This window comes from Pempheris klunzingeri, chromosome 7 (genome assembly GCF_042242105.1).
Source record: "Pempheris klunzingeri isolate RE-2024b chromosome 7, fPemKlu1.hap1, whole genome shotgun sequence".
NCBI classification, from domain to species: domain Eukaryota; kingdom Metazoa; phylum Chordata; class Actinopteri; order Acropomatiformes; family Pempheridae; genus Pempheris; species Pempheris klunzingeri.
Window position 1 is genome coordinate 15,657,901 of NC_092018.1, and position 27,919 is coordinate 15,685,819.

At 41.7% G+C, this 27,919-nt stretch overlaps 1 protein-coding gene across 1 annotated transcript; it reads right to left on the reverse strand.

Moving 5' to 3' along the window:
- Positions 1 to 78: 78 nt before the first annotated feature.
- Positions 79 to 27,912, reverse strand: bin3 (bridging integrator 3). The gene is made up of 9 exons (XM_070833657.1): positions 27,821 to 27,912; positions 21,754 to 21,802; positions 20,897 to 20,937; positions 16,359 to 16,420; positions 14,602 to 14,738; positions 9,916 to 9,956; positions 5,180 to 5,321; positions 3,962 to 4,096; positions 79 to 1,636 (listed from the first exon to the last, which is right to left on the reverse strand). The coding sequence occupies exons 1-9, from the start codon at positions 27,826 to 27,828 to the stop codon at positions 1,490 to 1,492; spliced, it is 762 nt and encodes a 253-aa protein (XP_070689758.1). The 5' UTR covers positions 27,829 to 27,912; the 3' UTR covers positions 79 to 1,489.
- Positions 27,913 to 27,919: the final 7 nt, after the last annotated feature.

The window sequence follows — 27,919 nt, forward strand, 5'->3', positions numbered from 1 at the left end:
AGTGAATATCCAAGGCAACAATACAACACTAATTGGCCAACATTGCAGACATGGTTGCTTTTTCTCAGTTAATTTATTTAATGATTGATTATAAACTGAGATGACAGCTGATCACATTGTTATTTAACAGATAGTGCATTACACATTTAAAAACCTAAATAAAACTAATGTTAAAGTATTCACTTAGTTGTGTTATATAAAAAAACAAACAAATCAACCACTATAGTAACTTAAAAACTCATAATTGTTTAGAAAAACACCTTCATTAATACAGTTATTCAAGTGTAACACAAAGACAAGCCACTGACTAAGTGTTTCAGGAAATTTAAAAATCAAAACATGTCTGTCAAACAATAAATAGAAATTTTCTGCGTATGACACATCAAAAACTAAAATGATACGGGAGCAATCAATGTTAATACATCACCATACAACCCCAATAACTGGAGCGTGTTCATCATACTGAGGCAGAACCTGATAAAAAGGTGGAAACAACAGAGTGCAATGACAGTATGATTTGGTCCATAATTTAGGAAAGCCAAAACAGTTGGTTTCCAACCCTGGTGAAGAGGGTACAGAGAGAGGACTTTAGAATCTAGAGCGCCAACAATGTGTGAGCTTTGTTGCTAACAGACTGAACCACAATAACAGAACAAATGATGGATGGTGTGAAGAAAAAAGAAATAGTGTGTTGTGATTAGTTATTTCCACTAGAGGGAGCACCAGCCTTTGTTTTGTGCAGCGGTTCGTTTTCACCAGGGACTTGTTCTCTCCGCAGCTCGAGTATTCGAGTATCCCTTCTGCACCGCTGCACAGGCTTACTGCACACAACTTAGTCAGGACAGAGTAGGCACATTATACACAGGTGATGTTACCAACATCAGCCTGTAAACCCCAATAAAAAAGCCCTCACACATCATGGCACAGCACTTAGCTTAGAGATAACCAGCAAAGGTCAGAACATACAGGAATACATTTTCTTGTTGATAACCTGCTGTATATTAAATAACATTCAGTTTGTAGTGGTTGTGATTTCAAAGTTGGGCATTAAAGACTGTTTCACAGATTGCTGGTGACAAAGCAGATGTGACTAATTAAAACATTTCCTTGCTCATTTCCTACGTTGGAAACAAATGCTTATAGACGTCTCTGAAACCAAGTGTAACCCTGTTAACTAGTTCTGACAAGAACCGTTTAACTCCTTTACTAAAAAACAAACAAACAAAAAAACAGATTGGCTTATAATGTTGCACATGGCTGATGGCTTAGTTAATGTGGCATTTCAGCTGCTTTGAGTTGCAGAGAGTCTTTGTAGGGAGAATGAAACATGGGAGTGTAGTGCAAGAGGAGTGGGGGTTGATGAGGCCGCGAGGAAACAAGCTGATAATCAGGTTAAGGCCTTTGCTGTCCGTTTGAAGGAGCCTGAAAAGAGTGCAATCCGTTCAGAGGGGCATGAAAGGAGCCCTTCCCGGTTTTCTGCTTTTCTCCCTCAGTCGTCGGCGACAATGGACAGAGCACGCAACTCGCTGAGCTTGGCCTCGGTCTCCCTCTCCCTCTGCTCATCAGTCAGCCCTGCCTGGTCGATCTGGTCTGTTAACTCGCTGAAGATCTTGTACATTTCGGTGAAATAGACCACCTGAGGGGGGCAGGAAGGAAAAAGATGAAGATAGTCCCGTCTGTCCTCTGATGAAGACTCGACGGGGTCAATCCGCAGACCTTTCTTGGACGCCCCGCAGAAAACACTCCAGATTCATATCCAAATTGCCACCTTGCTTTTACTTACACTAGTCTGAAGCTGCTGGTCTCATACCTCTTCAACCCCGCTAATGAGAAGTGATTCGAGAGGAGAAGAGAGAGCCCAAAGATATCAAACAACTCTGACAAAGCCCCAAAAACCCAGCACTTCAGTGGGTAGTGACCCTGCTTTTCTCTCCCAATCTGAACAAGAGATAGAGAGTGTTCACTGAAAGCTTTCTTGACACTTCCCACCCCTGCCTCTTCCCCTTAGTTCATGAGTCAGGCTCCCTAGAGAGTTGCTTTGATGATTAATAGACTTTAATCACATTACAAGACTCCAGAAGAGTAGGCAGAGAATGAAAGTACTGGGAAATACAACCCCTTGAAACCCACACATACACACATCTCGATATTTATTCATGCAGCGATGCATACGATACTGTGCTCTTAAAGGGGGCATCGTTGGCTTCTCTGAAATTGCTCGTGTGTCCTATTGTAGGCCGAAACAGAAAGACCAAGCAAGGTGCCAGTGGGAGAGATGCTCACTGATCCACTAAGGGTCACGACAGAATAAGAACAAGGTCAAGTTGGAAAATAAACTAAGAATCATGCTTCTTGTGCATCATTCTGTCATGAGCAGATTAGACACAGTCAGCCAAAGGGGAAAAAAGTCAAGTTTCTAAACCACACTGTACAAGCCCTTTTAAGATCTCACTCTGAAAGACCTTTGAGTGTTTATACCAATATTTGCCACCTAAACCACATGTGTGGGCACTAAGTATTGGGTTACTGCTGTTTGTGGGGGTAAAGCGGATATTTTTTTTTTTCAAAAGTGGCTTGTTGAAAGGGCCATCGGAAATGTCCATATGACCAGTGATGATAATGTACACCAGATCAGTGTCTGGGTGCCCTCTGTAGCAAAGACACTCTACTATTACAATTAGTCAAGTCACCACGAGGAATAAACGCGACATCACACAACTGTGACCACCTACGATACAAAAAGGACCCTTTGAGTAAAGCAGAGCTTTAATTCACACGACTTCTGTCTGGGCATTTTAACATACTGCTTAATATTTATAGAGAGAGGTTGCACTTTGACATCTCTGCCTAGAATAATTTAAGTTGCATTACATCCAGTAACAATGCGTGACCACTGTCTCAGGAAACAAAGAAAATCAGCTGAAAAAAGGACAAAGAACATAGTTTTTAAATGATTGAATGAATGAACACATGCAGAGGAGAATGAAAAATTTAGTAAAAAAAAAAAAAAAAGACAATGTCTCAATTCATCAACATCTGTACAGGTGGACAGGTCAGGCCATGTGTCCCACTGACAGTCGCTGGACAGGACTCGTGGTAGTGAAGCTGAAAGCTCACAACAAAGGCAGCCTTTGTGCCTTTTCCTGCTGCTGCTGGGAGCTGAGCAGCAACAGCCGCTGAGAGAGAGGGGAGTGGAGGATGAAGCCCAGCACATGCAGCAAGACTGGGGATGAGGTCCACTGGACCACTGGCCACCCACGTGTGTCTGTGTGTGTGTGTGTGTGTGTAAACATGTGGAAATGCTCATTCATGTGTGTGAGCAAAATGAATAAAAAGAATGTAGATGGAATAAAATAGCATAAGTGTGACTAATAAGAGCTCTTGCACCATAAAAGGCCAGGTAAAAAGCTAACAACGCGATTTAAACTTAAAAGAGAAAAGGCCCGAGTTCAGATAAACAGAAATGTTTAACGCTGGTTACAGCTGATTGCTCAGTTAGCTAATTTTAACTTCAAAGTACATCATAGAACTCATAATTGCCATTAGGTCTAGGATAATCTCGTTTAGTAATTAGGAGTGTGCCAGTGACTGTCCCAAAGAGGAAATGACATGGCCAGGCAGGTCTGGGGTGGGGGAGGGGGACATGGTGGCGCTAACTTGAGAAGCCCAGCTGCTTTAAGAGAAGCTTCAGGTTAGAGGATGACTTGCAGCGCTGCAGCGGAGCCAGACAGATGAGACCTTCCTGGGCTAAACACAGTATTGTGGGCCGTCACTGGGGGTTAATCACATTAGGACTGCGTGGAGGGAGACAGACTGCCAGGATTATACACTCCCTTCCATCAGACACTTTATCCACTGTTTAAACAATGCTCAGAGGGCGTAACAGCACACTGTTGGGTGGGCGTGTGCGTGCATGCGTGAGCGCCTCATTGTGTGTGCATCTCCAGGGGGGATAACTAACCTGCGCCCTGATGAGAGACTCGAAGCTGGGCTGGAAGTAGTCGATGCGGCTGTGGTAGAACTTGGGCATCTCGTCCAGCAGCTGCTTGTTCTTGGCCTCGAAGTCTTCCTTGACAGGTCGGAGCTCCTCTTTGGCCTGGGGTGTGGCGGGGAGAGAGGAAACAAAAGAACGGGTCATCAGCGGTCACTATCAGTTCCAACTTTACATAATAACATCCCCTGCTTTCACCGCGTGTTGTCATGTTATAATATACACATAATTCTGAACATTCCTCCAAGAAAATAAAAAATACCTGCAAAGAGAAACAAGTTAGGTTTTAGCATTTCAGCACTGGAGCCATCTTTAATGTCCTTTTTCTTATTGTTCAGAAAGATATTTGCCTAATTCCCACGGAGAAGCAGTGCAAAAAAAAAAAAAAAAAGGCTGTAATCACGACCACAGTGAGGAGGAGTGGGTAATGTGGGCAGACTTGGCTGTGAGTGGACTCCAGCACCACTGATCTGTGTGTGAATGTATTAGTGGGTAGTCTACTGTAGGCATGGAGTTATGGAATGCACAATGAATATGTGTGAGAGGGTGAGAATTTTTATTAAGGGGATGGGGGGAGTTGCTATATTCAAACTGCAACATATTGTTTATGTGCGGCATTGTGGGTTGGTCATTAGTTAGTTTTCCTTACAAATGCCAGTTAAAACAGCATGTGAGTGTTTTGTCAGGATCATTTCTTTAAGTGCAGGGGGTTTCAAAGGGCAGGGATGTAGGGGCCTCTTCAAGGCTTTGTTCCCCTGACAGTGCTTTTCTCAATGTGTGTGGGTGGCTCGCCATGTGAGGATGTGTTAGAGGCAATAGCATAGGCAACACTGCAGTGCTATCTGTGAATGTGTGCGCTTCTGTAGTGGCCTCATAGTGTGTCTATGTGTATGTGTATGTCTACAATTCTCAATTACGTGCCTGTAGATGTGCAGCAGTGCCTTTTTGAAAAGGCACTACTTGAGAGCCTGGTAGCTTGCGTGGGTGAAGGAGCGCACATGTACAGTATGCATGTGCTCAACTATTTTTGTTCATATCCAGTCAGCATTTGTGTCTTTTTCCACTTTTTGTGCTCTATTCACAATACGTGCAACATGTAAGAGCAAGTGAACTCTGCTCCTCTGCAGATAGAGGGAGCGCTGGAGTGGACGAACACGTGCGCACATGCAGGCTTTAAACTCACAGTACCTGGTGTAGTTTGACCATAACGGGCCCGGTTTTTTCTTTCTCATCATACTTTTCCACTTTGGATTGCAACCGTTTGTAGTCCTGCAGCGCTTGTTCCCGGCGTTTCACCGCCATGTTGAGGCTGGGGAAGACGCCACTGTACCTGCGACAAACAAGCACACAGAGAACCTTAAAGATTTCTGACACAACCAGTAGGGAACTAAACAAAACACATACACACGCATGGATTCATGCAAACAGAAGACAGAGAGAAACGCTCACACCAGAGTAATCAGCACAGAATATTCTCAGAGAAACTTAAGTTACTGAAATTATTAAAACAGCTTTCATTACTATGAAATTTGTAGACATGCATCTTGCGTTGCTTCCCATCTTAATAAAAGTCATTATGAATTAATAATACCTCTCTCCTCAACATCTTATTGTAGAGGTACTCTGAAACCCCAGAGGACAGCTCTGCATTAAGCTTCCTCTAATCTATTATCTAATTACTGTAGTTCAAAATGGCATGAAACAATTCATTTTGTGACAATTATCATATTCCAAATGAAAATATATTCTTGCAAAGAGAATCCTAGTCTTCGGCACTAAAAATAGGAAAACACTCATCTGTAACTTAGCAACAGGAGTCTGAGCTTCATCCTGGGACTTGTTGCACTGGTTTTGTGGTTGCTTATAATGGGAAACAGGAATACTGTACACAGAAAATATTCAACCTAATAATATTTAGTGAAAACGAATTAGATACTTGAAGTTAACATACCTGCATGATAAATAACATCCAAACTTGCTTAATGTATAATGTATGCACCCTTAGCATACAGTATGCTACAAAGGCCTGACATTATTTCTTTAAACTGGGGCAGTTATGCTCCGTTTTCATTAGTTTTAAAAGACAAGGGACACACAACAAATAACACGTGTGTCTGAATGTGAAGGGGAAATAAGATAGCACCATGAGCTGTTGCTAAAATTCCAGCAGTCATCCACAAATCAATAGCAAACCAAACTGAAGACAGCCGTTAAGAAACCAATTCTTTGGCCTCTCTAACATGTAAACACAAAGCAGTGACAGTGTTTTTAAAAAGCAGGCCACAAAATTATTCACACAGGTGTCTGCTACATGTGAGTCACTAATAAAAACAATTGAAGAGTGAGATGTAGCTTCTTTTGAATGACTCATTTAAAACATTTCATCAACTGTGTAGGCACACTACTACAATAGTTTATTATGTGCACCTCCGCCCATAGTGTTATTGGCCACAAAATGTGTGGGCTTTGTGATTTACCTTCCTCTCCATGCCAACCCTTGCCCTGCTCTGTGTAGCATATGAGTGAACCACTGACAACCTGTGGATTGATTGTGAAATCCTAGATTACGGCTGTGTGTGCACCTTACCGGAGGGCAGGAGGGGGGAGCAGAAAGCGATGCGTACTGAGGCTCAGTCTCAGACAAGCAGCGATTGTTTACTACAGGAAGTTAAGTAAGGAGTGGTCTCGCAGCGTTTGAGTGACATCACAGAGCTCAGCTCAGCCCAGCCCTGCGGCCCACGCTCTACCGCTATTTATAAAATACCACTTTGGCCCAGTTTATGGCAGGGGTGGATGCCGATCCTCAAGTCTACTATCTGTTCCAGTGTACACATACTTGAAGTGCCAAGGGATTATGTAACTGCCCTCTAGGCATGACTGCTCTCCAACATGATCCCATTGGCTGATGACAACGCAGCAGCAAACCAGCTTTCAGGCTGATCACATTCTCACCAGCACACTTCACCTGACAGCACAGTGCGATTTCCTTGTGACACACCACGATGGCCTGCTATTTGTGCTCTAAAGTGGGACAGCATTGCCAGCAACTACTATGCTTCAGCACACAGAGAGACTTGAGCTAGACCCAAAGCCATTTGCTTGTTAACCCATTCCTGCTCTTTTCATGCTGGATGCTGATGTCTCACTGTTACATTCGGGGTTCTTTATGTCCAGATGTTATAGTGACTCATCTGTGTCAAAGGCTGAAGGTGACTGCACATACTTTGCTATGATAAATTATTCTACAACTGTCCAGGCACTGGATACTTCCCTCGATATCCTGGTCTCGGCTGGACAACTAGCAGTCAGCCGGCTGGGTCTGCATTTGCGGTCAGTGTTGCCTGAATGAGGTCTTACTCTGGTTGAGGGCTGCATGGAGGCCAAGGGCACACCACTGTCCATGTGACAGGTCAGGGTGTGGTGAACAGGCTGGATGGAAATAGCATCTGGACAAGAGTGAGAGTTTATGAGCAGCTGCCAATCCACATAGAGGCCAGTCTGATCCGTCAGCCAAGCCCAAGTCTGGTCTAGACACCCTCAGTCTAGCAGGCTGGCTGTCCCTCTTGACTATCACCGTCACATAACTCACTATTGCAAAAAATGCACAGCAAACCACTAAAAATATGGCAAAGCGAATTGTTCATGTGCAAATTACCACCTCCAATGTGTCACAGTTTCAGATGAAGACTTAAGAGTGTCAGGCAATTTTATATCACGTGGCAAGTTTTGTTAAAATATGCTTGCTGTGAATGTAAAATAACCGTCACCTGATGTATAAATGGTTTACGACCACTGGGCCACGGGAACATCTGTGTGTGTGTACATGCTAGCAGAACCTCCTTCGTCTCATCAGAAGGAGAGTTTGATCTGCAGCAACTTGCCTTGATCAAAACTCAGACAACTCACGCAATCTGGATACATGATACACTGGATAAGATAAGACAGATAACTTCATGGTTACAAAAAAAACTAAACAACCTGAGTGAATGTGGCTTGTCCAGGCAGTTCTCAACTGAGGGCAGAGGTCTCAAAACAGGCTTGACTTCTGTCTCCCCCAAAAGAGCAAAAGAGCAAAAAGGGCTAGGTTAGGAGGCCGAGATAACATGCCCACGCACTCCCCTCCCCACACATAAACACAGTGATGTCACTCAGTGACCCTGCTGAGTGGATCCACGTCTGGGTCTGAGAGAGAATAAAACACACGGAATAGGGGGGATATCGTGTGTGTGTGTGTGTGTGTGTGGGGGGGGGGGGGGGGGGGGGGGGGGGGGTCACTTTTTTTCTCTATTTGTTTACTGTACATTTTACCACACTAAATATTAAGGATGGATGCCAAAATCTTCAACCCCACACACACACACACACACACACACACACACACACACACACACACACACACACACACACACACACACACACACACACACACACACACACACACACACACACACACACACACACACACACAAGCCATTCAAGGTCTTCCATTAACATTAACGTTCTCCTTTTCAACTCTTCTCTAATTCTCTTTATGATGACACAAGATCACCAATAGAGTATTTTGAGACTGAGTAAACAATGAAAAATATTCATTAGTGATGGACTAATGGAATCTTAATGGAAGCTTTAAAGTAGTATAGTAGCTTTTGTGTCTCAGTTTTCTATAGAGGGCACTTTGATAAACTAATAACTAATAGTGCAGTGTTTTTAAGGAGGGAAAAGTTAATAAGGAGGTCAGTTTAGCTTAACTTAAAAACTCTGAGTTTAGGAACTTACTTCCTCTGCTCTATTTAAGAATCATGTGAATGCCTAACTTTATGGTCTAAAATGCCATCTTTGTAAGACAGTGCCCCCTCCAAAATCTGGGTTGGAGTTTGTGTATGTGTGTCCATGTTTGTGTGAGAGCATGCACTGTCCTGAGACAGTTCTCCTCAACCAATCCACGGCGCTGGGCCCAGGAAGCTGGGCCCTCTGCCATATTCTGAGCCTGCCCACACGTCCGCCTGCCGCCCACCAGGAAGAGGAAATTAGAACCATTCCATCCTGTCATTGCTCCGCCACCAGAGCACATGAGGAAGAAAGGGCTTAACACACACACAACACACACACACACACACTGACCTGACCTGTTCAATTTTTATGGAAGAATCTCTTCACATTGGCCATTTTGAAAAATAAACTAAAGAGCTTATGGGGTTCAACATAAACTTGCAGTAGAGGCAGATGCTCGTGCTCTCTTACACAGCATATGTTTAATCTCTTGGGAGGAGCCAAGAGGAGGAAGCAAACCCTTAACAAGTGCTCCGGAAGACGGGTGGGATAGTCCAACCACTCCCTTCAGTCCCTCTGCTTTGCATGTGCGTGTGTACAGTATATGTGTGTGTGTGTGTGTGTGTGTGTGTGTGTGTGTGTGTGTGTGTGTGTGTGTGTGTGTGTGTGTGCGCACACGCACACGCACACATGTTTGAAAAAGTGAGGCTTAAGGAATGGAATAGCACTCAAAGCCTGCTCAAATGGGGGCGAGTATTCAAATAAACTTTCTTCCAGACATACTACCGCCACAGCAGCACCACTCACTCCCTTGTTCATTTTTATAATCTGTGTTAGAACGCTGCATGCCTTCCTGTGGCCCTGCTCTACCAGTGTGAGGAGCAGAGCTGGGTCAGATAATAAAATTGTTACGGGCAGTGTCATATGAATTCACCACATCAGGAACATTAAGCTACAAAAACCAAACTAAACTGCCTTCACAGCACCTCTGCAGCAAAACACCACTCTGCTACTCCAAACAAATGTCAAACTTATCTACAACAACTATTTGACCCTGGTAGAGGAGAGAGATATTATTTGAAGCCTCCCTTTAAATGTAACGGTGGCCAAAAAAAAGAAAACATTTTTTTATAGAGATCAAGACGGGCACTTACTTTTTCAGGGGGTCAATAACGGTCTTCTGGATCTGGTTGACCTATAAGTTAAGAACAATTGTTAACATCATCAACATATCAAGGGAAGTGACATTACAAATTGTTATTCATTGTCAAATTGAGTTACATCAAAACTGAAGTCAAAACAAAATAGCTTCTACATCTCTTGCTCATTAGCAGCTAAGTAATGCCGCTGCACAAACATCAACTGTTGTGTACATTTCAAACAGAACACTCAAGAAAAAAGGAGATGGGGTGGGGTGGGGGGGGGGCTTGCAAAGAAACTTTCGTGACGTTGACTCTTTTATTGTACGCAAGCCCTGAGGAGAAACCCCTGAATATTCATTGAGCTAGCGATACAAAAGGATGGAACTGTCAGGGGATGGACATGAAAGCAAAGCCCAACTGATTTCAAATCCTGTGGAGGGTGGGCTGCCTTACAAGATGAAAGTTCTTTGCAAACAAACATTTTAACAATAACAGTTTATATTTTCCTGCATTCTCCTTCTGGTTGCCAGAGCCGACAGGGGAGGGAGGGAGGGCAGGAGGGAGGGAGGGACGGGAAGGGGGGTGTTAAGTGGAAGTAAACGAACATCTCATCTTGAGGCCTCAAGCCCCAGCACCAAGTCTCATCGACAGAAGTTGGCGCACAATTAATAAAGTTTCCAGCGTCATTTACAATGCAGATTCAAAATGACTGTTACGACTAGATCTTCAAGCATGACAGACTGCTAAGTAAACCAGTCAATCGAGTCAAGTGAACAGTAAATGCTAAGAAACAGTGAAAGAGAATTTAAAGCAGCGAGATGTGAAGTGACAGCTGCATGAGAACAGTGAGCAGCTCCACTAATCATATGTTCACTTGCTATTGGAAGGACAGTCAATCACACAACAACAAGGAAGCGAGATCGCAGCTGTGCTTTGTAAAAATGCCCTGACCATCTATGAGAACATACAGCAACACTCACTGCTTCACACCGGCAGATTTCCAAGTACAAAATGGTTGATTGTGGTTTGAGGGAAAACAGAGAACCAATAACAAATAAGTACATGGGAATTCACATTTTCTTTGTTTTACATATTCACACCACCACCACCCCCCCCCCCACCCGACTTGAGCTGCGCCGCTGCTTCTAAGGTGAGAGCATGCAGCGAGGAGGGAGAACAACAGCGGCAGATTTGCTTAAGCATGCTGGTGCCCTCTACCCTCTGCCCCTTCCCACAGAGAGGGGGGGCAGAGCTATTCCTTAGAGGCCCTGCAGAGCCTGAGGCCGACGCTCAAGCAGTAGTCTCCATCAGTGAGTCACGGGGCAGAGGCCATCCTGGCACACAGGCCTCCCAAAAATACACACAGATCGCAGAGGAAATCAATATCCCTCCAAACGGAGCATCCTCTACTGCGCTGCCGCCATCTACACTGGGGCTCAGCTTCGGCAGCAGTGTGCCGGCGGGGCTGTGCGCCCTCCTCAGCCCCAGAAATAAACACACAGACCTGGGCCACTGCTGCCTTCATTATCGCTGCACGTTTTATCTGCTGGCTCTCTCACTTGCAGGCCCCGCGGCAGAACATCTCGTCTCAACACGGAGAAGAGCAAAGGGTGGATGCTTTTGTGTCTGTTTTGCTGGAGCAATAGGGTTTGCAGTTGGTGCCGTCAGAATCAACAGTCAGCTTGAAGGGAGAAGCTCGAGTTGTGTTCGAGTGAGCTCTGCTGGATTTTAAAACACCTAGCAAACCTGGGGTGATACTCCACATAGCAGACTGACCAAAAAGTGCTCACAATCACTATTTTGCCTTTAGCTCACTTTGAGCCACACAGCCCTGCCCAAACCTGGAACTGAACATTGTGTTAAGGCAAGGATTTTTATTCAGTAAGACTGAAAGAAGTGCAGATAAAATCAGGTGTGACCTAGCTGTCAAAACCCACTCTGGATGTAAGTGTATTAAAAAAATATATATACAACCACGTCAATACAGTTGGTGACTGTTGTCCTCCACAAGTGAAAAACTGTGCTGCCTGACTGAATCACTGTCAAACACATCCCAGTCACAGAGCCAAACAGGAAAACTACACACCATGGAGCCAGAAAATAGAATCACAACTATACACTATAAAAATATGTTGTGCCTTTTGCAACTAGACTGCTTAAAATGTGAAAATAGAAGATCACATTAAAGTAAGAGATGACTGAGTTTTTCTCCCCCGTTTTTCTTTACAGTCATGGAATGCATAAATAGAGCTATGTTTTGATTGTGAATTGCTTTTCTTTCCTGTAGTTGTGCATTACCATGAGCAGAACAAATAAAAGTGAAATGAAATAAGGCCATTGAGGATATCTGCACAGGATTCAGTAATGGCCTGACTGCCCAGGTTTGGAAGACAGTGGTTACAATTTTAGCCACAAGGGAAAAGGTAAGCCGGGAGACTTTGTTACTTCAAGCTTTGGTCTTCAAAAGATGTGGAAAGAGTGAAGTGTCAGTAGCATGTGCGTGGCAACACTGGTGAAAAATTTTCATCAGCTCTAAAAACACAAATTTGTTATGGTATAAAATCTGAAGAATGTAGAAGTTGCTCTATACCAAAAACAGTCAAACTGGCAGGAGTGCTCTCCTGGGCACTCGACCAAGCCAAGTCCTGGAACATACGCACCCCGGGTCACAAACCCACACGCTCCATCCAACCCACATTCTACTTTGTCTAGTCACTCAAAATTGCTCCAGTAAAATTTGATGAGCTGTGAGGAAAGCCAGTCTGAAAGACTGGTATGTTAAAGCTGAAGAAGAAAAGAAACAAAAATGACTGCTGCAGCCTAGTTGTTCAAACTCCACCCACCATTTTCAGCAAATTTTACATTCAATTCAATAATTGTCCCTTTTCTTTAAGGCATTTTAGTTACTCTCTATCAAAGTACAAAGACAGTTCTTGACATGACAAAACATCTTAAATATAAAATCTAGTATTCAACTTACTTTTTTAGCTTTATTCACCAACTCAAGCTCCTTACATTGACAATATATTTCAAAACTGATTAAATTATTTTGAATGACAAGGAGACTTCAAAACACCTCTACGGGAGTTTGGATTGTAGCATGGATACTGCTTTACTCACGTCTTGGGTAAAAGGTCATGGCTTGATTTTCTATTGAAATTGATTCCAGATCATGAGAATTCGCAGAAAATATAAATCATGTCGGCTCAACCCAGTGTGTACAAATCCAGATGGTGTGCTATTCTCAAGATACTACACTAAAATTTTTACCATGGAATAAAAATAAAAAAAAACTATGCACTTTTCAGAAAGCTATTCATTTTCTCCACCTTGTTAGATAGCTGTTATGTAAAAGCTTATTAAATCATTCTGGTACGGAGCTAAATGTGAAAATAAATGGGAATTTTTTAAGGCAACAAATGTGAAAAGAACACCTAAGAGCAGGGCAAAGAGTCAAGAAAACACAGATGGAAAAAAGTCAATCGGTAGATGCCTTAGTGTGATCTCTTGTGTTCTGTTGTATTTTTTCCTCTTTAAAAGTCTACCCTTCACAGTGTAGTGCCTTGAGGATGCACACATGCGGTGCCACTATGATTCACATTATAACTACCTTTGGCGATGATTCTAATCAAAAACCAGAAGTGCACCCACCAAATAATCTGAAGAGGCCTGACAGCCAAAGAAGAGATCTTCACAAAGTACAGCTGTGAGAGAGCGAGGCAAGAGTGTGCTGTATGGCTTATACTTCTGGAGAGAGATGTCTGCCTATCTACGGTTGGTTGCCCCTTAGGACAAAACATTGTGAAAAGCACAAAGATTACGAGAAACGCACTCCAAAACAACCAAATACTCTAAATATCACAATACCAAGAAACAAAAGGACAGGAAATGTAGGTGAAAGAGGTGACGGACCATATTCCAGGCACACCAGCAGTGTGGCTCTAGGATGGCAATGTCAGTCTGAGTCTGCCTGTTGGACTTGATTTTCCTGGTGTTCTTTCATCTAGTGCTACCAGCAAAAATGAAATGCTGCAGGAGGCATTTGAGAAGTTTACACAAGTGTTTAAAGTATGATGAATTCGAGCGGATTACAGTTGCGCTTCTCAAATTAAAAGGAAATAACAACATTTTTCTGTAACCTTCCGAGACAAAGTGGGGTGGTGTAAGCCATCGATGCAAAACAAAAGTGTTGATCTGAAGCCAAGTGTTGGTTTAAAAAAAATAATACAAGTAATACTATAGACATGTTCACTACACAAGATGTGGATAGAGTTACTTCTAGGAAATTTGTGGTCGGGCATTTTTTTCTGTTGAGAAAAGGCCTGTCCATTGTATGAGATATTTTAGACACCAGTGAGTCACAAATGCATCAATTCTCACAGCTGATAACCAGTTGCTTGAGCTTATAGAGGATGATGGGCACAGATGCTTTTCAAAAACAACAGAAGGAAAGACATACGGATAGTTTTTAGTCCACAGGCTGCACAATATTGACAAATATGAAAACATGTATTTTCAACAAAAACTCATCTAGTTTCTTACTTTGTATGTCTGAGGAAAGACATTTCCCCCGATAACCATCTAATGGTATCAGCGCCAATAGCAAGCGCCAAGAAAACAAAGCAGGGAGAGACGGCAGAAGAGTGAGATAACACACTAAAAATTTAAAGTGTGAAAGACTGTGGGATTGAGTCTGACCTTCTCCTGGTTGAAGGCCTCCATCCTTCTCATGGCTGTATCAAGAGCATTCATGGACTCTAGGAAGGCCTGGTCCTGCTCACACAGCGGGTTACTCAGCAGGTCTGCGGAGATCTTCACCGCTGCTTTGGACATGGCTGACACACACACACACACACACGCAGAGGATACTGTTAAAACATAGTTGTCTAATAGCGAAAAGAGAATCCTGTAGATTACAGCAAATAAAAGGTTACCTCATTTACACATTTTAATCCAATTCAACGCTAGATTTCTTTACATTTTTCTTAAACCAAACACCATGTGTTTGTATGTAGTAGCATATTTAAAAGTGAGCTTTTCGAGAAAGGACTATAGAGCAGAAGTAGAATGGCACTGTGCTGCCCCCATCGTAATAATCTGAGGGGTTTGTGGGGTTGGCTGCTGTGTTGAATATTCACCAGAGCACCAAGAACCTTTGCAATGTTTCTACACTGACAGCACCAATTACTGTTAATCTGCACTTATGCCACTTTGTTTAGACACGGAGCGCGTATCAGATTATGGCTTCACAGTCAAAATAAGTGAGCCTCACCGAGGAGACACGTGCTGACAGGGGAGGCTGTGGTGAAAATGGAGATCTGGAACAGTCTTTTCTCAGTCCCTTGGGATTCTCTCAAGACCAATTTTCAGCCAATCAATTACTGTGGTGTGGCGTTTCTGGATATCTCTCCATTTGACAAGTAACAAATTGCCTGATTTGACATTGTCTGAGTCTGATATGACTGAGAAATATGTTGATTATAGGGGTCATGAAAATCAAAAGGTGACCCTGAGGGTAGTGATTTAATTATTTGTGGTAGTGGAGTGCAAATAAGTGAAGTCCCATGTAATCACCTGGGCCTGAAAGGAGATGAACAATGTCTCAGTATGAAGAGCACAGTTATCCCAACCACTTTCTCTGCCTTCTGTCACTAATTGAAATTGTGAACTGCAGAAGCCCTTAAAAGATATTATCGTCCCTCACCAGCTAATTGGCAGCGAGTTCAACAAAGCTCTGCATATCACCACCCTTGACTTGATAAATGAGCGTCGATATAGAAAGCAGTGTATTAAATGCAGTGCTGACATGCAGAGTAAGTCCAGTTCTTTGTTTGGCAGCAGTTGGTGGAGACGGGACCTGTGCAACAGATGGAATCCATTAACGATAATGAGGGCCTGACAGCTATGACACTTTGATGATGCAGACATCCATATTCCAGAGCACAAAGGAGAGGAAATGAAGAAGCCTCTCACACTCCTCCATCCGTCCCCGCTCCTCCACCCCCACAACTGACTACTTACCACAGGCCATGTCTACTGCTGCTTCCCAAATACACAACTCCAAAACCAACAAATAAGCAAATAAAAAGGTAGAGTAAACATGGTTTCTGTGGCTGACAAAATGTATGAATAAATGAAGGCAGACATGGGAGACAAACTGATCCCTAACTGAGCATCGCATAGAAAAGATACACTCATAAATCCAAAACACACACACACACACACACACACACACGCTATGATAGCCTGGAAAAACCTATAAAAGATTAAGGTGAAGTCCCGTCTCATTTGTCGAGTCGTTCGGAGAGCAATGAAGCACCACCAATCAAACCAAGACAACCAAACGTCTTTCTAGCCCTGAAAAACCTGCCAAGTAACATCAAGTATGTTGGTGAACAAGTGGAGATCAATGGCACACACCCAGCGGCAACACACAGATTGGTGGCAGAACACACCTAAATCAGCCTCAGTGCTTTTCTTCATGTCCTTGTGAAGCTTTTTCGTCTGATCCTCCAGCCTGTAGGACAAGAAGAAGAGTGATTATCAGCCAGCGTCAGGTCTAGTAATAGTGACAGTAACACTGAAAACAATGAGAAAATTGGGCTGAAATGACAACAAACAACAAATGTATAACCAATGGAATTGGTCAGAACCAGAACAAAAAATACAAAAGTGAAAAAACAGTCAGTCAAGTAAACATTTTCCACAACTGTATCCATAATTAATCTAAATATAGATCTATTCCATCTGTGCCAGACGTGTTAACAGGGACAAAAGAAAAGATCCGAACCAAAAATCTAGAAAAGGAAATTGGTATATTAAAATACACGTGGTTCAAGAAGGAATTACATGTTTCATTGATTCCACATAAAATGTTATTATAACATCCGTTAGCTAATTAATAATACAGCGAATCCTTCTTGTTACTGTCAACTACATTTGCGCTCAAAAGCATTAATGTCTTCAATCATTCCACTGCACATATTCCATTGATGGGTGTTAAAAATGGCAATTACCAGACTATGGAGGCTGAAAACACATGCCATTCATTATATCAATTAAGGCAAACGAGGGGTTTAGAATCTCCCCTGAGACTGCTGTCATATCACTTCTCCTGGTTTGATGAAAAAGGGAACGTGGTGCGGTTTCATTTCCATCTTTGCTTTGAGGGATTATATGAACTAGGAAGACAATAGCTGTGTAATCCCGTGGGATTTCTGGTGGGGGCACTATGGCTACTGGCCACAAGATTTTAAGATATTGGTAGGACACATGTGGCTATGCAAAGACGTTGGCTCTAAATAAAGGGTTTTTATTGTTTGACAGCTGGGAAACAAACGAACGGTGGGTTACTCCAGCATACACACAGGTGCATGAACCAAACATGAATGTTACCGTTTGTCCTCTGCCTCAATATTCACCGTTTCAAATGTTAAAGAATAATGGAGAAATAATGCATCTCAAAATGATTATTATCTCTATTAATTTATCAGTGAAGCTTTTAATATGTGCATAGAGCAAACAATGAGTCAGCTCACACAGCTCTGTTTTACAAAACAAGAAACAAGTGAGAGGATTGTAAAAGAAGGGCAACATAAGTGTGTTGTCATAAAATTAAGACAAACAGTTTGTGCAGTATTACCCTATTAAGAGTTGAGAGGCCAAACAACTTCTTGAAATACAGTTAAATACAGTCATTTCTAAACTTCTAAAAACACAGAGTACAATCATAACACAGATATTTTGTAAATTTTGTCACAACTGTTAACAGTAACTCATTAATGCAAAAAACTAACAATTTGTGCTATTAGCCCATGTCAGGTTGCATCTGTACAACAGGAGCTTCGGTTTTAGATTGTGATCCGTGATTGTAATTTCATTTATGCAGCCGAGTAAACCGGATGTAGGTCGGGGGGTTACTAAAAATCCTTAATTATTTCCTATCATAACTTGTCCTCTACATGCTTTTGTTTTTCTTGACGTTTTTTAGGATTCTGCACTCAATCGCCACAGACCAGATGGAGGTTGTTCCAAAAATGTCATTTGCAGTAAATGATGTAACTTCATCCCTTATTGTTCACACCACAGGAGAAAAAAAACATTCTGTCAGAACGATCTCCACAGTAACTTCTTGTATTATCTCACCAATTAGATGTAACTGGGTCTCATAAGCCAGATCAGCCTTTGTCTAAAGTAATCAAAATATACGCTTACATTCCAGTTATTTAGAAATAGATGTGTCTAATTGCAGCAAATGCAACTCGCATTGTTGTCAAAATTTAAAGCAATACTCCTAGCAGGATTTAGTCAGTATTTAATAATTAGAAGGCTTCTTCCTGTTTTCAAAGCAGAGGTTGCCCAGTAAATACATTTTCAGTGTGCACTATGAATGTGCTATGAAGAGCTCGGGTCACTGTATGATCAAACATCAGTTTGTCTGTTTTGTTGAGACAATCTGAAAATGATTTAAAAGCTGATCTATGAGACAATGTTTCCATGCAGCAATAACATTACAAATCTGTCTTCAGTCATACCTGCAATTAAAAAATTGCTTCAGACATTGTTAAAAACATCTGGTAATACCAATATGTGGTCAGTTTCATTTCCATCTTTATGATGCCAGCAAGTAGAAAGAGTTGAGAATTCATAATACATCGCAAGTTTTAAATGCAATTCTGAACGTCAGGTGGGTCAATGGAAGGCACCATGTAAAACAAACTAAAACTAAAATAGTCTTGGCTGACACAGTTAAGACTTGAGCTTAATGACAGGAGACAAATAAGAGATGATGTAAATCACAGTATAACAGTAAAAACCCTGCCAATCACGGAGATCGGGGTTGCGGGACACTTGGTGAAATCATCTCTTGATGTAAACAAACTAGCATGCTATGAGACCAACGCGTGTACACTCAAGACGTGTTCTCATAGTGCTTGTTTGTGCAAACTTGTGTTCCAGATAGTACCTCCTACTTTAAAATGTGTTGCACAATGCTGTTGCATCTTCTCTACCCTGTCAGCACTGACAGTGAGAGAGCAATCCTGGATGAGCGCCAGGTGAGCCTGGAGTCTCTTTCCAAAAGGTGCTAATAGAGCAGCCTAGCTGAACAGCTGCTGCTCCTTGCTCCAGTGCCCCAATGTTGGGCCTGTGCAGCCACCATCATCCAGCCATGTCGCCAATTGAAAACCGGGACAACACTACTGAATTTTTTACAACCTTCACACACAAACCCTTTGTTTGACACAAGAAAAGGAACAGGCATTCAGCCATGTTCACAGATATATTATATCTATATATTGACATTTAAGAACCTGGAAGCAGAAAGATTTTTCTAAAAAATTACTGAAACTGATTAATCGTTGCAGCTAGATGTATGTTATGCACTTATGTAAAAAAAAAAGAAATGACCTGATGTAGACCAGATTTGTCTCAAACACTGATCTCGGCATTGGCCTCAGAAATCGTTTAGTGGTCAGGCCCAGGCCTGGTTAGGTGTAGTTAATACAAGTCCCACAAAATCAGAATTGTAATTACGCCAAAGTTGTCTTTTGTCAAGCGGACGGAATGCAAAAACAGGATTCATAGTGAGGCCTACCAAGTGTGTTTAGGCAACAGATGCACCACAATGTGTTGATATGGATCTCTTGGGTGGGGAACCTGAATGTCTGTACATGCCTGCTATTCTGACTCATCTATAAGGTCTATTGGCACCACACCTTCCTGGTAATGGGCCCTCCTACTCAACAAAACCTGAGAGGAAAATGGTGCTCCCACTCATTCAGCAGGGCCCTCAGGGACTTTTTAGAACCTTGGCCTCACAGTGAGAGACGGCCTGAATGTACAGAGCTCTCGGGTCTCTCCTTTGTTTCATAGAATCACTTATATCTTCTCACTCAATCTTAGGTGGGCTGGTAAAATAATAGCTGTCAACAGTTTACAAATTTCCGTTTCAGTTTAGGCTTTTTGGTTACTTGAAAAAAGCCTCGAGAATGTCTGCATCCACAACATCTAGTTCCGTACTTTCCGATCTTTTGTTTATTTGTTCGTTGTTTTGTGCTGTGTGTATATTTCTGTGTAATTGAGCGCAAAGGAAAAATTGCTTGTATGTGTACACATACATGGCCAATGGGGCTGACTGATTATAACTTTGAGCTTAAATCTAAGTTTATCAGAGGTTCATATCTAAAGGAAAGTAAAAAGTTTCACAATTTCTAATTTCAGATTTCAGCACCATAGCTAAAATGTGAGTCCTTTCACAGTTCAGTGTTGAGAAAAGAAAAAGTGACCAAACACAGCAGGGGCTGGCAAATTGTGTGGGACAAAGACACTGTATGTACAATGAGAGGCATGTTAAGTGTGAGTTTCTCAGGGTGCTTTGTAAACATGTAAAGTAAAATTACACAATAGTTGTATAACACACAACAACAATCTAATTTTGGATCAACATGCATAAATCTAGGAAAAGATCTCCCAGTGTTCTCAGGTTTCTAACATCTTCATTACATTACAGTGTGGCTGGTGCACATTTTCATACTTCACTGGACGGAATGCACGCTAACCAATATACCGTTTATTATATATATGAATTACTTCTTTGTAAGTTGAAAATTAAATGTTGATGATGAGTTTGCTTTACATGCTCATTTTGACTAAGACTTGACTAATCAAGTTATGAATTCGTCACACTGGCACAATGACACCTCTCTCCGATGACTGGGTTTATGAATGTGAACGCTACTTCAAGAGAAATAAAATGCATTACGTGGGCACAGATTTGGTGGAGGAGAAACCACATTTCATCAAACTGAAGGGACCAACTGACTGTAAATTTGCACACATGCGTGGACCTCAAACACACTCTGCAATCCACAAAAAGTAGGTTTGAGTTCATTAACACTCTGTATCACAATCACAAACTTTCCAAAGAGACACGAATACCACATACAAAAAACCCCTTTGATCGTCTACCTTAAAGTTCAAAATTCAAACTTACTTTTGGAGTTTGTCATATTCTCGCTCAAAGTCTCTTTCAACCTAAAAAGAGAACACATTTCATGTAAAATTCAGCATGTGCGTTAATTTCTATTGTTGAATATACTTTCTTTGGAACAGGGACTTCTTGGGAGGCACAAACTACAGCTAAAGAAGTCTAACTCCTCCGGGTTCCAGCTGTTAAGATGCAGCTAACATACTTGAATGCATCAAGTTCCCAGGGTCAACAAGGGTTAAGACAGTTTGTCCAACCATGTCTCGAAAACATGCCAAGCAGGTCACAGAGGCAGCGTAGGTTCCTGCCTTGTGGTTCTGTGGGCTCCTCCATATAAACACAGTGGCCCAAACAACGAGGACGGCAGTTGACACTTTGTCGCTAGTGGATCGTCTTACTGGGCTTCCTCTAACCCACTCCCTGGTTTTTGCCTAGGATGGCACAGGAAGCTGGAACCCCAGTCTGACAGTGACTGAGGGGCCACAGACCGATTATACTGGAAGTGGTTTTCTCCAGCAAGGAGAACGCCCACTCACTGTCACTTCAAGGTAACCACCTCTGCCCCCTTGGCTCAGACAAATTGGCATCCCATAAGTCTTTCGGATGAGGAACTCTGATGACATTATTTAGGCTACTAGACTACTATTCATGTTGTATGTACTATTTGTAAAGGTTGACAAATTTATATATATGTATGTATAGCTAAACCTTCACAAAAACACTTTTTTCTAAAATACTGCCTTAAAGCAAGTTTTCAATAATTCACTGACACAGATTGGATTTCTGATTTGAATTTTATGCACAACATCTTTTTGAATGATGAGTGAACTTGAGTCAACTTTTGTTTGTAGCGAGTTACTTACTGTTTTAGAGACAATCTGCTTCTTTGGTTGTCCAATCTTGAAGGGAATCCTGAAATCACATAAAAAGAAATGCCACAGGTCAGACATAAGCAGCTGGAAAATGACTCCCTAAGAGGTGGAATTACTGAGTGCTTAGATTGTCATCAGTTGTCATGATGGGTGACTGCAGGCAGACATGGACAATCTGAAGCTGTTAATTCTTGCTTCGCAGGAGTGTGCAGTCAAAGCCATGTACATTAACTTCATGTCATCACTAAACACATCTGGTTCCCATTGCAGGCGGATATCACTAAACAGAAGTGGTTGTCCCTTCAGTGCAGATTGACTGCATGACCTCGGCTGGCAATGAAACACAGATGGACACCCTATATTGTTCATCAGAAAGATGAGTCTAATTTCATCACGACACCCTCACATATAGGGTCTCAAAAGGTAAAGCCAGGACGATGGCTTGCTTTTAAAAGAAAACTTGAGACCAGCGCTGCAAATCAATCAAAAAATAAAACATGTCATGGGGTATAGTGTAGATGCAGTGGCTGCACATAATTTTCAGAATGAAATACAAACTTTTCTTCAGTCTTGAAAGACAAACACAGACATCCTGACTATAGTTTTGGGAGAAGAAACAGAAACCTGTTCCCTCTTAGTTAAAACACAATCTTTTGTCCCCATTTCAAAACCACGGCTTTGCCTTAATAAGTTGCTGCTGAGCATCAGGGTGCTTTTGGAATCCATGAGATAGAAAACTCTGCCTTGCCAATGTGCTTGGCTGTAGGTTGTCATTGATGTGGCACTAATAGCCTGAAATCTAAGCTATATGATGGACAGTTGCCGCTGACAGGCAGGGTGAGGCAGCAGCTGCGTCAAAAGAAAGGTGTGTAGACTAATGAGATGGAAAAGAGAGGGTGTGATGTAGGGCCTCGTTGTGCAACCGGGGAATGCTACTGATTTGTAGGGAAGATCTTTTTGATGACAGCTCAATCACAAAACTCAACATGGTCAAATAACAGCAAGATTAATCTGGTAAAAAAAGAAAAGAACAGGTTTTACTAGTGGCTCAGGTATCAAGATTTGCTTTGATTTGCTGGCTCTGTGTTGATGTTGTGCTTTAGGTTGTATGAGGTACCAATTGTCTTGTCCTATCTTAACTATAGTTTTAAATCAATTGGTTTAGATTCTAATGAATAAACAATTACTAATGCTTAAAACCATTTTGTTACTTTTGGCTCAAGAAAGTAGTTTCACCCACTTCGTCATCATTTGGATGAGTACGGAAAGTAACCACAGAAAATTACTCACTGCCATCTCACGTGACTCACCTTTCTCTGATTACCTGATGAGTAGACTATAACGTCACAATAGGTACAATACATACGCATGTAGCCGTCTTTGACATTGTAAAGAATTCCCTTTCCAAAATACAACATAATAGCAACATAATATCTGAATGTAAACTTAGGCTGGAGATCAATTAGTGCTCTTCCAAAGCTACAATAAGGAGAACCATTCTCGCTCAGCCAGACTACATCTTCAATGACCAGTTTTCACCATGAGATTTGACTTTGGAAACAACCACTTGACAATCAGTTCAACCTGGTCAGTCATGAACCAGCAAATCACCAAAACTTGGTGACTGCCCTCCCTTAACACAATACATATCTTATATCTTCAGTATATGGTCGAGCACCTTCTTTCTAATGCAATATTCCTTTGTTTGGCATATGCCCTCGTGATTTGTGAGACCTTTACCCACCGCATTCTCCAGTGTTTATGAATGATGACTCCACAATTCGGGTAGAAACTACAACTACACACAGCTGCTCAAGTGACTCAAACATGCTAACAGGCTTTATACTAATGGGCAAGATGCACCTTGCTATTGGAATGAACTGCAAAACAAACTGAAGACACTCACACTAAAGGTTTTCTTGTTAATCATGTTTGTGATTGTTTTAATTCAGTTCTATTTTGTTAAAGAGATCTTGATTTGAGTGAGACTTCCTGAATAAATAAAAGATAAATTAACAAATGCGTGCAATGGCAGTGAGTGTCCATTTGAACAAACATGCAAAATTTTAGGGAACAAAACTTGACAATGGAGTATAAAGAGGACACAGTGGTTGCATATTGCTAAAACACAGCCAATGTAGTTGCATTTAAAGAAAGACACGTATACGGTCACTTTGTTGATTTGGTGTTTTACACAAGTGATTTTGCATTAGTTTATGTTTTTCTAGCTCGCTGCACACTGCACAACGTGTATCTATCTATCTATCTATCTATATATACACACACACACACACACACACACATACATACATACACATACACACACACATATATATTAAAAAACACGTATTTACATGCTTTCAATGTTATATTTTGCTATGTTTTGGCAGAGCTGACCATGACAGGATTTATTTCTCAATGACATCAAGAGAGTCCGTCCAAGTGTAACCGTATTAAGGTGGATTTTCCCTTTAATGTACCACAGGATACATTTGCTTGGAGAAAAAAAAAACTGAGCAGAGTTCTTAATTTTATAGATTCAGAGTATATCCACTTCTCCAAGGCGCCAAAATAAAGTGGTCACTCTCTTCAACTGCTCATGAGAACTGGCAAACACACAGAGTGAAGTGTGCTTCGGGTAGGGGGGGGGGGTGGGGTGGGGTGGGGGGGGGGGGGGGAATGAGAAAGAGGGAGGATGGTAGTCACTGTGAGAATCATTTCTAATGTTTCTTCACACAGCAATATTTCTGTAGGGGCTGTCACATTTAGAAACACTGGTAAGTCGGGTCCTGTGAACCCAGAACTAGTGTCTGACATGGCAGAGGCCCAGCCACAAGACAGCTGAAGACAGAAAACTTACGTCTTGCACCAGCTGAAGTCCAAATTTTTCTGCAAAGAAATCTAAGCCTAGTGCTGGCAGGCATCAGTAGTTCAGCTGAATATTGCCATGGTGTTTAGTGCTAAATAATTTGGACAATGTGATTATTACAATCTAGAGTGATCTAGAGTATTTCTACATGTTTCTGTAAGTCGAAAGATTCACTTAACCAATAAAACATTTAGTCACACAAGTAAATACAAGCCAAAAACTCAAGAGATACGTAAATAGATTTAGGGAAAATGATTTTTAGAGAATCACAGTAACTTGAAAGGTTATTAATATTATTCGGCCATTGCCCATTTCCAGGCGCAGATGCATTTAAAAACTGCTCCGTTACACATTTGCTGTCATTGTCAACAAGTTGGTGAACTTGCATTTACAGAGCTATCTCATCTTTGCTGTAATAGGCTACACGTCACTGCCATCAAGTAAGCACGTAGGCAAGAACAAAGACATAACAGTCTTCTCTGTCCGGGACATATTATGCACTGGCTGGAAGAGCCAATGGCTTTTCACGAAAACTGCAAAGGCGTACGCCATTAGAGGGATGGTGCATCATTCGACCTTGGATATTCCGTGGAGCACAGAGGGCTAGTTGAAGATGTTGGGAAGTGGGATTGTTCTGATGATGACCCCAAAGTCAAACCTCTCACGTCATAGAGGCAAGTGTGCAGGCCCTACTGGAATGCATCAGTCAGCAGAGCCCATAAAGGACTCTTTTCACTGGTCGAGCACCCCACTCTTGACCTTGTATTTGGCGGTGCGTGCTGGCAGAAGCGTCACTTGCCAGCTATTGACTGTCAGACTGAACTGAGTGACGCCGTGTTGCTTACTTGATAACTGTCTTCCCTGAAAATGACACAAAGAATGTGTAGCGTAACATAAAGGAAGTTAATGTACATACACGTCACAAGCGAACTGAACGAGTTTGTTATAATACATGCTAGTCTCTCCCCATTTCCTTTTGAATTGCATTCATGAATTGCGAGACACAATCACTGAATTTATTCAAACCTTCTTAAACTCCTAAGCAGCACACAGTTGAGGACTAGTATGATAAAGACATTCTGAATTCCCTCAATACCTTAAGAGACCAGCGGTACTACTCATAGTAGGCTATGAAAGACAATGAAACATGTCATCTCCTACATGAAACATACAATGCACAGAGTGACGCACACAGAGTTCACAGCAGATTACTTATCTCCCTGAACCTGGTTTTCAACTATTTCCAAGGAACAGAAAATCCTGAAACATGAAATAACAAACAGAATCAAGACGACACTTAGACCTACCAAAGAAAAGAAAAAGTAATACATGAGAAGACACTGTGGAACCAATGATAAATAAACTCTCAGACACCCTGGAGTGAAATTTTCTAAAAAGCAAAGGTTTGGGGGAGTTTTTCTTTGTCTCCCGAGAGTACTTGGGTTGGGTCTGGAGCTAGTGCTGATGTGGGTCTGTAAAGCCAATTGTATAGGGACATTATTTAAACAAACTTATCTTGTCTGAGATAAGAGTCGAGAATCAGAAATGCTCAAGACATATTATGTTGTAGCAACTACTTTTCTTGTTGCCATTTGGCTGAAAATGATAGCACAGCCTTGTTTGCTGTTGTTTACTTTCTCAGGAAGGTAACCAGCTGGATGAAAGATCACTGATAACAAGCCTCACAGATTCAGCTGATATCTGCACAGATCATCCATGCAGACTATGTCATAAAACCAACTGTTCACACCAACTCTCTTCATTCATTCAACACAATACCATTCATCCGTGACACGCGTAGAAAATTACAAAACACTAAACCGACTAAAAACCCTCAAATCTCCAGGGATACAATTTGGTTTAAACATATGTATTTATATAATGTATAATAATAGTGACATAGTAATCATTGCCATACTGATTATGGTGTAAATAACAAATATTTTCACTGTTGATTAATCTGTTAATTATTTCCTTTTATTATCATTCATTCATCTTGAGGGAAAATGATCAACAATGATCAATCTTAAAACTGACTGCTTTGTCTAACCAACGATCCTAAACCCAATCTATCATTTTACTTTAAGACAAAGAAAAGCAACAAATTCTCACATTTGAGAAGCTTGATCCAGAAAATATGAGGCATTAAACCTGAAACTAAAGATAACTAGTCATCAAAAATACAATCCAAACAAATGATACAGTCGCTTCCAAATAAAGAAAATACAAAAACATACAGTCACTGTGACCCGTAAAACCTGATCTTAAACAGTGCTTGGCTATCAGAGGCCTCTCTTACTTCCAGTAGGTGACTTCAGACTTGTGAATAGGTAGCCCAAACTTAGAGCAAATGTTTCCCTCTCAAAAAACAAACTTGTGTTGGATTAGTAAACACAACATATAGGACATATCTGCATCCTGGGTGCCTGCAAAAACGCAATAGCATTAAACATGTTAGGGGGTATCATCATAGTGACCTACCCACCAATTTACCATTAAATACTCATCGTCACTACTCTTGATGAATGGTAAAGGACACAACATCACCATGCTATTATTACGTGGACACGGGTGCACAACAAGTAACAAAAGTCCTCCTCAGTGGGTCTGAGGTGCACGACAGATGCTAACGTTAGCTAGCAGCTATCAAATCCCTTTAAATGGCTTCAGAGTTGACCCTGTTGACCTGACGCTTAGCGATATTCATGTCTCATGTTGTGCTAAAAGCACAACATAGGTTTATTTTAACAGCATGAACAAGTAGCCATAATCTCAAAGAGCAGTGCTGGTAAATAATTGTTGTTTTGTAGGTTATTTGCTCGCTAATGTTTCAACAGCCAAACTAGGTGCTAAATACAAGTTAGCTAACTTAGAATGCTCGACTTTATCAACCACCCTTCGGTCTAAGTTAACTGTTTATGAAAACTACCACTTTATTAGCACCTGTTTGAGGACATTGCTACCCATCTATGACCTGTTAGTAAAGTCTCTAGCAGAGGTTTTATTCATGAGTTCAACAAGCTAGCGCTAACTCCTGTCCACTGTAACGTTACTGTTTGTGTAGCGCTACCAGGAAATAGCCGGAGCCCGGTCGACAAACCATCTGTCCTTAGTCACTATTAATGTATCATTTACAGGTTATACTTTCACAGCAATGCGGTAAATTAATGCTGTAGCCAAAATACATACCAGCTCATTTTGAGAGAACTTTTATTCCGGTTTCATTGGGTGGTTTTATTATCTTCCGAGGACCTCATCCCACCAGTCAACAGCCGAGCCACCAAACAG

Bases quoted from the DNA above. Each gene is read 5' to 3' on its own strand.
- bin3 (XM_070833657.1), bottom strand. The intron at 16,421-20,896 runs GTAAGTTTGAAT...CTTGTCCTACAG, and splicing joins GAATATGACAAACTCCAAAA to GCTGGAGGATCAGACGAAAA. The intron at 9,957-14,601 runs GTCAGACTCAAT...CTTAACTTATAG, and splicing joins AGGCCTTCAACCAGGAGAAG to GTCAACCAGATCCAGAAGAC.